Genomic DNA, 12545 nt, shown 5'->3' with positions numbered 1-12545 from the left:
CTTTTTTATGTGACTAATATACATAATATTTACAATATTTGAATAAATGTGTGCAAAGATGTTAAAAAGGTTATTAATTAGGCATCTCTGTGTTATTGTGATAGTAGCAGAGAGAGGAAGAGCAGAGGAGTGAGAGAGTTGACATGCAGCAAAGGGCCTTGCCTACACTCGAACCCATGCTGCTACAGTGAAGACGGGGAGCTACCGGAAAGCTACCAGGGCATCCTAATGTGTACAGATTTATTACTTACTGAAGTCCCTTCACCATCTTGCGTCAACATGTCAATTCCCGCCAGCTGCTCCAGGATCAGGCTGTCGTCCCTCACCTGTATCGGAAAAATGACAACTAACATGAAAACAACTGCCACAAACCTACAATCACTCCTGGATACTGAGAATAATAATTAGGGATGTGTTTCTTTTCTATTTTTGTTTTGGAAGGTTCATTGGCAGGAAAGTGGAAAAATTACTTCAAAGACCACCAAAAATCATGTTGCATGATCCAGAAAAATCCACTTTTTCCAAATGATAAATGCCTTTTTCACATACTTTGAAAAACAAAGCATGAAGATTTTTAGCTGTCTCTGCTCTTAGTTTAAACTTCAACTAAATGAACTTAAAACATCAATGTAAAGATGACAATTAATATTGATCAAATGATGAGAATGAACATTAATCATGGCCTCCAATACAGTCATGCACTGACATGAAACAGTACATAGCAGGCAGTAAACAGGCTCATCTGAAATTAATTACGCATCTCTCACCTGCTCTGAATTCATGGAGCTCATTGGCCCTGACATCAGGTTCATGTTGCCTCCACTGCTGGCCATGTCTCCCAGGTTCATGCTGTTACTGTTGTTGTACATTCCTCCGTTTGGCTGTGTGGAGTACTGAGACTGGGACTGTTGGGGGTACACACTGGAAAGAGGGAAACTGAGTCATTGAACATGTATAACATTCACAAAAAAAACTTTATGCATGTTGCTCTGTTACAAATATAGTCAAATCATGTCCTCAAAAGATGTGATGAGCTGCTGTTACCTGCTGCTGGTTGAGATGTTGGCAGGTTGGGGCCACCCATTGAGGTCAGTGTTTGGCTGGTAGCCCTGCGCTCCTCTCTGGTTTGGACCCTGGGGTTGGGGTTGCGGTTGGCCCTGGTTCTGCTGCAGCATGGGACTCTGACCCTGTCCCATCCTGGGGGACAGCAGGGGGCTCTGCGGGGTCGCAGCCCCACATGGAAACCCTGATACTGGATCCTGGTGTTGCTGCTGCTGGCTCATTCCTGCAGAACGAAGTGAATAAAAGGTTCATAAAATGCATAGACGGGCACAGTAACCAGCATGAGAACTAACCAGACACAATGATCAAAAAACTAAACAGTAGTTTTGTACTTAGTAAGTTATTGTACGGTAGACCCTTCTAAACAATTTAGACATTATTTAGAGGTGTTACATTTAACACAGGCAAAACAAATAGGAGTGATCCTGACTCTAAGCAAGAAAAAATAAAAATACTTTTTTTTCAATATCCTGTGAAAAAAAAAAAAAAACAAGTTAAATGTCAGCAACAGCCAGCAAATCTATCTCTAAACTGTTTGCCCAAAACTATTGTACAAAATCCTCAGGATCTTATTCTAACCTTGCTTAAACTTGCACTGTGCATTTAAAATACTGACAGAAAACACATGAAATAAACATTAAAGAAGATTTCAGGTTCACCAGTGCCACCACCTCAGCAATTTACCTACAAAGTGACCCCATATAGTATCCTGACTGGTTTATGACAGGGTTAAAATCATACACAAAGACAGGACAGAGTGTTAATGTGAGCGTACAAACAGAAAATCTAAAGCAGCATTATCGATTTGCGTTCACTCACATCCAATCAGTTTAAAAAAGGACAAATGATTAAAACAGTCAGATCAAAGACGATTATGTTTGATTGCCACCACCACAACATGAAAAGCGACTATTGCCCGTGAAGCACACACAGACTTCTCACGGCGCTGCTGTGCTGCAATTATATACCTGAACTGCTGAATTGGTAGGCACTGTGCTGTGATGGAGGACTCATTACCCCGCTGTACTGCCCGCCTACATTTCCCATCATGCCCTGGCTAGCCAGATGATGGCTGGGGGAGAGAGGGGAGGAGAAGGGGCTGGAGGAGCCGGGGTGAGGAGGAGGAGGTGGAGGAGAGGGCAGGCCGGTACCGTAGCTGGAGGCCGGGTAGGGGAACTGCTGCGGGTTGCCCTGCGGTAGCCGTGGGTTGGTGCCGCCTATGGGCATCGGTGTGGGAGCGGCGCCCCCGCTGGGCATGTTAGGTGGCATGTTGATGCCCTGAGTCCGCATCATCATGGCACGTTGCTGGTGCACGTGTTGTTGTTGCTGCTGCTGCTGTTGGCGTTGGCGAAGGTGGTTGCTGAGGTACTCGCGCTGACGCTGGGCCAGCATCTGGGCGTTGAGGGTTCCCTTCATGAAAAAACACAGTAACTTGACACTTGGATAAAATGAAACAGGCAGTAAACAAGACTCTAAGGGGGTATTTAAGCCAATCAAATAACTGTCAACGCAACGACATTCTGCGTTAGTCCATTTGATCAATTTGGTGTGGTATTTACTCACACTGAATATGTAAATGAGTCCTGCTGCAGTTGAGTGGACTTATAAAAGCAACTGTTGTGCTGTCATCTTGTGCATGTCAGGAGGCCAAAATAAAGTCTTCTAAGCTACACAGCTTATATTATTACTTCAATGCCTACATTTTATTAACATTTCCACGAAGTGAAAATGTAAAAATTTCTAGGGACATTAAAGGTAGCGCATATATATATATATATATATATATATATATATATATATAAAACTTATCACATAAGTTATCAAATTTGCTAAAAATGTATCAGTAGCAGTATATCCTGACAGTAGTACATGAGACAGGTTCCTCTCGCTCCTCCTAGTGCTCCTAAAAGCATTTGCAAGAATCAAACCAATCAGAGCCAGGAGGGTTCTCTTTCGTATAAAAATCTGACAACGGTCTTCTTCTTTGAAAGTTAAAGCAAGCATTTTTGTAGTTGGTCTGCTTCTGTTTACTTGTCTTTGCCATATATGCTGTTGTTGGCAAAGCTGCGTGTGCACGAGCAGTGATCAACACTGTGTTAGAGACTCCTCCTGGCTCTGGTTGGTTGTTTTTGTTCCAGCGCGGTGGATTCTGGCAAATGCCATTAGGAGCACTAGGAGCAAGAGGAACATTATTTTTTTTCACACATTAACTGTCTCATGTACTACTGTTCAGAAATAGTGACAGTTTCAGAAAATATGACAAAAAGTTACTTTTTCAAAAGTTACCTATTGAAGCTTTAATAGTTTATAAAGTGCTTTTTAACATGACTGAAAGTAAAAAAAAATGAACAGTTTTATGATTAATAAGATACACTGAATACTCGTACCTCAGTTATTTCACTAGGTAACATTGATCCTTAGCACTAATAACTAATGTATGATTCATGATATTAATACCATATGTGGCCTACTGTATAAATGATCATTATTGGACTCTTCTGGGTAAAGACTTAAACATCACCTTAATCTAATAATCTACTTCTTAAGAGTCTTTTCCAGCTTAAGTAACACTCAACACATGGTATGTTCAAGTGTTGACATGAGGAAGCCGAGGTGCTGTTTTAACTGGGATGGAGCATGTTTGAATGGTGTTAACAAATGAGGTGGAGTATGAGATATACACACTTACATACATATGCAGACTGACCTGGTTTGGTACATTAGATCTTAGAGGTAGATTCATATTGGATACTCCACTCATCTGGTTCACCATTGGCTGACGGTTCTATGTGGGGGATAGAAAGAGGACTTTATTCATCTCAATGGAAAATTACAGGAGCAACAAATGCAAAGAAATAAAAATATGCTTAGTTTCAAAACCTTCTTGAAATGCCATGTCAGTTTGTGAATTTTAAAAATACCTAGTTAGTCTAAATTTGATATGGCAAAAGAATCAACCCTTCCTTACAACTGATATTTGCTAATCTCTTAGATTGTGTTATAATTGATCACACTCATAAATTAAGGTTACTTAGCTACTCCTCCGCAGCCCCATAATTAAATAAAGCTTGTGTGTTCATGCTGCTCAAAGCCACGCCGCTCCCGAAGCACTAATACTGTTATGTCTCATTAAGACTCCTGTGGGGCAACCGATGCTATGTGTGCAATCATACCACATACAAACAATGCTCGACAGATATTTTGCAGCAAAACTGCCTCGTACAGTACATTTTATATTTGGCCTAAATTGCTTAACACTGCATTATTTCAGTGTTAAAACCTTTAGTGATACCCTGAATGACCCATTTATGAGTTTGCAGATGGCAGAGGTTAATTCTGAATTTTCTGACAGACTTTGACTTCACTGTTTCCCCACTGGCACCTTCAGAGACAAAATGATGGAAGTGCTGAAGTCATGTCTCACATCTGAACATGCTGCTAATCATCAGTGCTATTTTAGTTGATGAACATGAGCTGCTGTGCTTCAAGTGTCCACCAGGTGGCAATGTAGACTCAAATATGTTGTAATTATATATAAATGTCAAGAATAAGAAGTCAGTCCTTTGTGGTGATTTCAAAATTTGGGGATAAACCTCTTTGGATGAAAATCTACTAATTGCAGGGTCCTGAGACACAAAATACATACTATAAAAAACACATGCATACAAGCACATAATTGGAACATAAAGATCTTCTATTTGGTCACAAAGAAGAACATTATGTGGAAAACGGGGTCAGTCACAAAGGGTACAGTCTGTGAATACAATCATCTTTATGACTGAGTGTATGACTTTGTGTGTGTGTGTGTGTGTGTATGTACATGTTGTGTGTGTTCATTGTTAAGTGTCTCAGCAGCAGGGTGTTGCTGATGAAGCACGTTGCTCCTTTCTGGCTGCTGCTGCTGTTTAAACTCAGTGAACCTTGTTGGCATCGCGGCGCGCTCTGTTGCATCACATGTAAAAAAAAAAAAAAAAAAAGCAAAAGGAAACAGCGTTGTTTTGAATTCGAGTGTCTAATAAGACAACAATGTCTTTTTTCATGGAAATGAGGCGCTCGAATTAGGACGGAGCAAGGATTCCAGGTGAGTCCAGGAGTAAATTTGAAAATATGTTTGTATTGAAAGTAAGAAAAAGACAGAATGTGTGTGTGGGATTGTATCAATGAGGGAAGACCCTCACCATAAATATCTGATTTACTTTATATAAAGTGATATAGCTCTGACAGATCACAGCAAAGAGAGATATTGCGTTCACAAGAATGAGACAGACGAGATCACAGTGACCTTGACCATTGAGCACCAAAAGCTCAGTCTTGAGTCTAAGTTGACAAAATTTGTGGAAATTACCTTAAGTTCTCTTTGAAATACCACATTCATGAGAAGGTGACTTACAAGGTCACAGAGACACTGGCCTTTGACATTTGACCATCAAATTCTAATCAGTTCATCCATGACTTAAAGCAGTTGTCCCTGCCAAATTTAAAAAGTATGCTTGAGATATCACATTTACGAGAATTATACTGATGGAAGGTCATCGTGACCTTGACCTTTGACCACCAACATTTAATCAATTAATTGTTGAGTCTGAGTGAATGTTTGTGCCAAATTTAAAAATCATCCCTTTAGGCATTTTTGAGTTATTGAGTTCACGGGAATGGGACGGATGCATGGACGGACAACCTGAAAACATAATGCCTCCAGCTGCTGCTATAGCCGGTGCAGAGGCATAAAAATGTTGACTAAGTTGCTCTGCATGTGTTTTTAGACCTTTACTATTCCATCATAACATTTCCATCAGGGTGCAGTTTTATATAACCTGCCTCTGCTGGGCGAGATATAACAATAGTGCTTTCCTCTTTGTGTCCGTGTTGCCATGAACGATACAAGTCATAACTAACAATAGTCACTGCACGACCAGCTAGTACTTTCTTTGTCACCATCAACAGTATTATAAAAGTATTATGCTAGAAGACACAAATTAATTTTGCTTAGCTACTTTGATTGACGTAAATATTTTTTAACTATTGAGTTTGCACCTTGTTTTTTTTTTTTACTATTTATATTGTTCTTTTGCTTACTTATCTTGTGCACAACTTGCTCCTGTAACAATGCATATGTCTACATCATGGGACTAAAAAAGCATTATCTTATCTTGTTTTATCTTATCTTTATCATTATCTTCTTATTTTTGTTGTCAATATTATATTTTATTGTATCATATGTTAAATATTTGGTGCCACCTACCAGCTGGGCCTGGAGTCTGTGCTGCAGCTGGAGCCTCAGGTTGTTGGGCTGAGGCGGTACTCCTGGATTCGGCCCTCCTGGCCTCATCCCAATTGGTCTGGGCCCTGTGCTCCCAGGCATCCTCATCATTGGGGGATAACCAGCAGGTGGCATCCTCTGTGGCCCCATGGGACCGCTCATAGAGGGGCCATGAAACCCACCGTCAGGAGGCATGCCACCGTAACCTGGCTGGCCACCGTAGTGTTGACTGTACAGGAGAGGCTTCATGTTGGCCGCTGGGTCTGAGGACCCGAGGTACTGGTCCTGGTCTGATATAGCACCCTGCAGCGTGTAAAGACAGGATATGAGCGGGAGGAATCAATTAAAAATGTGTTTTCTGTGTTGATTTATGTATATTGTTTTACTACCTACCGCAGTCTTACATGTTCAGATATTTTAAAATTTTGAAATCAAGCTATCAAAGACTAAAAACATGATCGAAAAATTGGCAAAATAATCTGTAAAAAAATCTATTAAAATACTTTTTCTGAAGTGCTTTCTTATTGTTCTACAGGCAGGTGATTCTTGGAGTCACTTTGAAGCGCCACACCTGTCCAGCCAGCGTCGGGATTCCCAGCATCTTGTCGATCTCCTCCAGACCCTCGTAGTCCTTCAACACAGAACACAGCTGGTTCAGGAGTGCTCCTTCATCCGGCTGGCCGTCAGGCCCTGTGCCGCAACATCGCATCCCGTCCTCCTGGGGGACGCCATATGGTGGCCTGGAAGGTATCTTGGCATTATTGTCATATCAATTGACAAGAACACTCGAGGGGTTCCAACAGAGCCTACGTATGAACCCTAGAACTGCTGATCATGTCTAATTTTGATTGAACAACTTTCAGATGAAACAAATGCCATACCTGTTTTGGTTTCCATAGTGATCCATAGCGATCATTCGGTTTGGCCATGGTGCAGTCTGGTTGGGCGGAGCTTGTTGCTGAGGGTAGGTGGGGTTTGCCATCTCCATCTCTGAAGCGAAGAAAAAGCACATAAAATGTCAGTTCAGCTTTTGATGAGAGTTTGTCAGTTTGTGAGTTTCCTTTCTTCTCACCGTTGCCCATCATCTGCATGTTGACCATGGCTCTGGAACCAGGCGGGCCTCTCGGGGGAAGTGCAGCGTTCATGTTGGGGACCATGCGACTTGGTCCAACCCCTTGGCCCATCATCGGCCCTGCAGTACCCCCTATTGGCCCCTGTGGACCCCAACCCTGCTGCATGGAGCCCCGCATTGACCCGTTACTAAGCATGCCTGATTTAGGGAGAAACAATTTTTTAGATTATCAGAATCATTTTATACAAAATAGAATCTTAAAACCTTATTTTTCTTGGAAGGAATAAATAAAGGGGCTGTATCTGATGCAAATCAACATGTTAACAGAAAAAAAGAGTGTATTTGTTGAAAAAGCTGCATCAGAATGATAACAGTTGGGCTATGCTGTCTTTTCCTGCCTGACCTGGATTGGCCATCGCAGGCTGGCTGGCCATGCCTGCATGGGTTCCCATCATGCTTTGTTGTTGTTGCTGCTGCAGTAAGGAGTAGGGGCTGTTGTTCCTGTGCTGAGGAGGAAATGGCCTGGTGGCATTGGGGTGGGGGCCCATACTGCTGTCCAGAGATGTGCTCCTGATGGGAGGAGCACCTCGACACGGCTGACCCGGCCTTGCACCATTAAAGCCTGCTGGAGGGAAGAAGGTTTTTCATGTTGTTATTCTTTATATACAATGTTTAATATAGCCTGAGAAAAAGATATGAAAAATTATTTTATCTTTAAAAAATCTGTGAAAACAGGAGAGAAAAAGTTTATATGTCATTTTATTTATTTATTCAATTCATTTTTTGTAAGGATTATTTCTTGTTGTTGTTGGAAAACTCATTTTGTCCACAAGAGGCTTAAGTGCGCCATAAAGCCAAGACTGAAATAATTGGGTTTTTTTCCCAGATGAGTTTTAAATTCTCAATGCACTCTAAACAAAAGTTACATATATTGTGTGCTAGTTAGTTATGTAAAATTACTGTCATGTCTTTCTTTTGGTCAGAAATGTATTTTAATCTGCCCTCTAATCCTATTTACAACAGCCACAAGAGGCTGAAGTGCACCACTATCCCAGTGGTGCACTTCAGCCTCTCGTGGCCATAATAAGTATTACAAAAACAAACACAAATGATCCCAAAAAAACAAACAAAAAAAAAAACTAAACCCTCTTTCACCTGTTTAAGGAAAAAAAATAGGTAGAATGTGCTGGCAAACCTTTAGTTCACCTCTAAAGAGACAAAACAGAAAACAATTTAGATTTTTTTTTTCTTTCACTTGCCTCTCAGGGCTCCCATTAATATTCCCTCATAGAGAGATCAAAAAGATGTATTTGCTTCCAAATATCTTTAAGAGCCAGAGATCATCAAATGAAAGTTCCAGACACAAATACACCATTGCAGACATACTTGCAGCACTAATGGGAGGGAAGGCTCTGTGCTGGCTGGGGGGGCTGCTGCTGCCGCTGCTTTCTGTCATCTGCAGGATGTCGCTGATGATGCTCTGTTTGTCCACAGACGAGCCAGGTGGCATAGAGGAAGAGGAGGACGAAGCAGAGGCTGGTCTTCTGACTGGTGGCTGGCCTGCAAACAGTTGCTGTTGGCCCCCACTCTGCAGGTCCTCCAGCAGGTCCTCCAGCTCCAACGTCTGAGAGCAGTCACAGGAAAAAACAGGATCACTGGATGTTTCATCGGCAGTTGTTGCTGAATTTCAAGGTCTAAAAATGTCCATGTTTTTGAGAAGGACATGAAATTGGCTGTATTTTTTGGGGTAAAATGTAGAATTCTGTCACAGCATTTGTCCATTTGTTTTTTTTTTCATGTGTAATCTTGATGCAGGCACACTGCTGAATTTGATATACGTGTTCAGCACCTTTCATAATCCACATCCACACACAACAAGCTTCACCGTGCATGCAATCCTTCATTTAAAGCACATGTTGTAACATCACGATCAGAGAAAACTTTATGTGTTGCTGCCGGGGACAGTTGTATAGGTTCTTGTTCTTGAAGGAGTTTTTGAAGCGAGAGACTTTCTTACATGGAGGTCATGAAACTAACTTCGCCAACAAAGACCCAAGCACGCTTTCTGCTGAGGTGCCAACATCTAAAACATCTTCGCTAAACTTTGAAAGTTTCAATAGCTTCCTATTTATTCCTACAAAAAAATAGTTTTTAATAAAATATGTATTAAAAGTACAATGAGGTATCCTTGTTTTTTGTTTTTCTGTTTTTTGTTTTGTTGTTAAATAAACATATACAGACATAAACAGATGGTACCATAGTTTTGGAGTGAAACAAAAATGTGAAAAGAAACTTACATATCAAGAAAACTAGAAATCTGTTATTCACTTTTGATGACAACTTTGAAAGAAGCTGAAACCCCACTCAGGATTACAGTGTAATTCAAACCCCACACACACATACACACACACACACACACACACACACACACACACACACACACACACACACCACTGACAGGGATGGTTTCCTGCGGCCGTTTGGCTGATGAATAGAGGAGGAGCTAAAAATAAACTGCCGGCACTAATGAGGTCATGTGTGATGTACAGTAAGACACACAGTCAGTGCTCTGTGTGGCCTGGGCGTACATGCACACACAAACACACACAGTGAACATAACATAGCCACACATCAAGGGCATTCTTTCAAATAGAAATATGAGGGACAAGAACACCCAAAACTTTTCAAAATGCAGTTCTTGTTGGATAGGTGAAGAACCTGCAGTATAGCTAATGTTAGCCATGTAGTTCTTATGTTTGTTGATGCCACAGCAGTGCTGTCACTATTTCACTAATGGTCCTAATGTTGTGTCTCAAATAGCTATCTGTTTGTCACTGTATAACATGCAGACTGAGTATCAAATCTGATATGGGTAACAGAAAGCAAGCTTGAAATTTGCCGTAAAAAACTGCATTTAAAACGTTTGAGATGTAGCGAATCACAAATGTTTGCAAACGTTGTAGTGTCCCACAGCTGCCACTAGATGTCAGTAAAAAGCCACACGTTACTGGTGGTACCTTTAAAAAGAAAACTTGACCCACAACATGGCCATTTGTATATCAATTAGACTTATTAATATATAGAAGAGCGTTACCTTAAATTTTTGAAGAAAGCTGTGTTTTTCTTGCATGCCTCCATTGAAAATGGCGAACATATGGATTTATTGGGGAACCACATTTAACAGCAAAACCATTTTAAAACATCCATATACAAACTCTTTCACAACTCGTGCATTATAATCTGAGTCTCATTTATCCAGTTGTATGCTCAGTGCTTCCTAAACTCAAGTGATATGGCTGACCTTAACTGTTTTCTTAAATGCTCGCTTCAAAGCCAGACTCCAATACTAATAAGTTTGTTTGTTTTTAAAGCAAAAACACATGTTTTATGGCAAGTACTAAGCATATGACTGGATGAATGAAACTTGGATTAAACTGTCCAAGTTGTGCGAGAGTTTGTGAATGGATGTTTTGATGTAGTTTTGCTGTTGTTAAACGTGACCGCCAACCAAACCATGAGTCAATATGTTTGCTATTTTCCAGGGACTAATGTGAAAAAAAAATTCAATTTAACATGGCATAACTTATTTAGAAATGGTAAAAATAACATAAAGTGCAATATTGTGCAGATAAGTCTTTTTTTCACTAGAGATAGTTGCTGCCCTCCTCTGATTAACTGCCAATAGTGGGAACAGTGCTTTGATTTCCTGACAGTTTTAGAGTTCAAAGTTCAACAAAATTGCACTTTGTGAGTGAGGTTGAGTAAAATTTTTAAGCGTGAGCATGAGAGGACAGGGAGGTGTTAGAAAATGGAAATTGTGTTAAACATGTTCTTTACTCTGAATCTAGTATATCCTGTTTTTTTTTTTAGAATGGATAAGGCTTTGTGTCTTTACCTAGGCTCCATTTCATGCAAACTGCACATTTGGACCTAACGGAGTGTTTGAGTTTTAAAGGCATAAAACTTTATCTGAGGTCGAGTAAGGTCACAGAGTCACAATAATACACAAATACTGCACAGACACACTCCTCAGCAGCAGCACCACCAGAACACACCAAGAAATTACACACACACTGTCACATGTTTGCTTTCTCACACACGTACCGTGAAACTCATTGGCACAGATACATGGTGATAAAAAGATACACGCTATGAAATGCACAGTATGTACACAGTCACCCGGATACACAACGCGTACTGTCACGTGCTCTTTTACACTCTACACAGGCAAATTATAAAAAAAAATTCTGTAATTTAATTCTGATATAATTCTGAATTCAACAGAGCCCTCTATGAAACTCAGACCATTAATTTAGCAGCAAACAACTATCTGCAATGTAAAGATATTGTGGAGAAATGGCATCCTGAGCGTAACACCCACACTATTGTTTTCCCTGGTTAGCTCTGTCAGAACTGTTGTTGCTGTTAGTGCTGTTTGCACTGTAAGCTTCAAGCCTCCAGCTCAGCCACCTCCATTATGAGAGATGTGTGCAAACTCTCTGAATTACAAAAAAGACATGTTGACTTTCTATTCCTCAGCTACGTTGTTCTTTGCTTTGTCTCTCCGTTTTTCCGATTCTGCTCTTAATTCGGTCAACATATCTTATCAGCAGCCATATCCTCTTATGAAAAGCGTACATTCTTGGCACTATCACGACCAGTTCAACAAAGCTTCACCTCATTCTACAAACTTCAAACCAAACCATCCAGGGTGGGAGCCCCTGAATGGCTACCTCCCCTCCGGTAGCTGTCTCCGCTCTCCGGACGAACAATTGTTGGTAGGAGCGCAGCCTGAGGGTGTCAGACTTTTGAACCTCAGCCGTCCTCCTTCAGCCCCTTCCTGGAACTGATTTCAACTACTTAAGTGCATGAGTGCACCTGCTCTTTCAAAAAGCATACATTAAACTCACATTGGACCTATCGTCTCACGTTACAGCTGTAACAAGTACATCTCTGGCTGTCACTGTCAGTAGAGTCTTTCTCCTTCTCTGATGCCAGAAATCCTCTTTCAATCATCTGAGAGGTCTGTGCAAACATGTACATTTATAGAGACCCACTGTGCATGCAGACATGCATATGCCTATGTAAATGCACACAGGCACACCTAAATTCTGAGCCAAGCAGGCATAATTTATTTCTGTGAAAACATCT

At 40.9% G+C, this 12545-nt stretch overlaps 1 protein-coding gene across 4 annotated transcripts in view; it reads right to left on the bottom strand.

Moving 5' to 3' along the window:
* Positions 1-12545, bottom strand: part of LOC121951104 (nuclear receptor coactivator 2-like) — a 63824-nt gene that overhangs the window by 5470 nt on the left and 45809 nt on the right. For 2 of the 4 annotated variants that reach the window (XM_042497325.2, XM_042497326.2), the window contains 11 exons: positions 8781-9018; positions 7798-8019; positions 7395-7592; positions 7204-7312; positions 6894-7062; positions 6305-6625; positions 3770-3847; positions 2031-2472; positions 1045-1285; positions 768-921; positions 252-326 (listed from right to left, as the gene is read on the bottom strand). In XM_042497325.2, the coding sequence (XP_042353259.2) occupies positions 252-326; positions 768-921; positions 1045-1285; positions 2031-2472; positions 3770-3847; positions 6305-6625; positions 6894-7062; positions 7204-7312; positions 7395-7592; positions 7798-8019; positions 8781-9018 (2247 nt within the window). The remainder of the gene's footprint in view (positions 1-251; positions 327-767; positions 922-1044; positions 1286-2030; positions 2473-3769; positions 3848-6304; positions 6626-6893; positions 7063-7203; positions 7313-7394; positions 7593-7797; positions 8020-8780; positions 9019-12545) is intronic. The other 2 variants (XM_042497328.2, XM_042497327.2) reach the window with 2 other exon arrangements.

Source organism: Plectropomus leopardus, chromosome 12 (assembly GCF_026936395.1).
Source record: "Plectropomus leopardus strain MGB_pleo_1.0 chromosome 12, ASM2693639v1, whole genome shotgun sequence".
Lineage (NCBI taxonomy): Eukaryota > Metazoa > Chordata > Actinopteri > Perciformes > Serranidae > Plectropomus > Plectropomus leopardus.
This window is presented reverse-complemented; position numbering and strand designations above follow the sequence as displayed.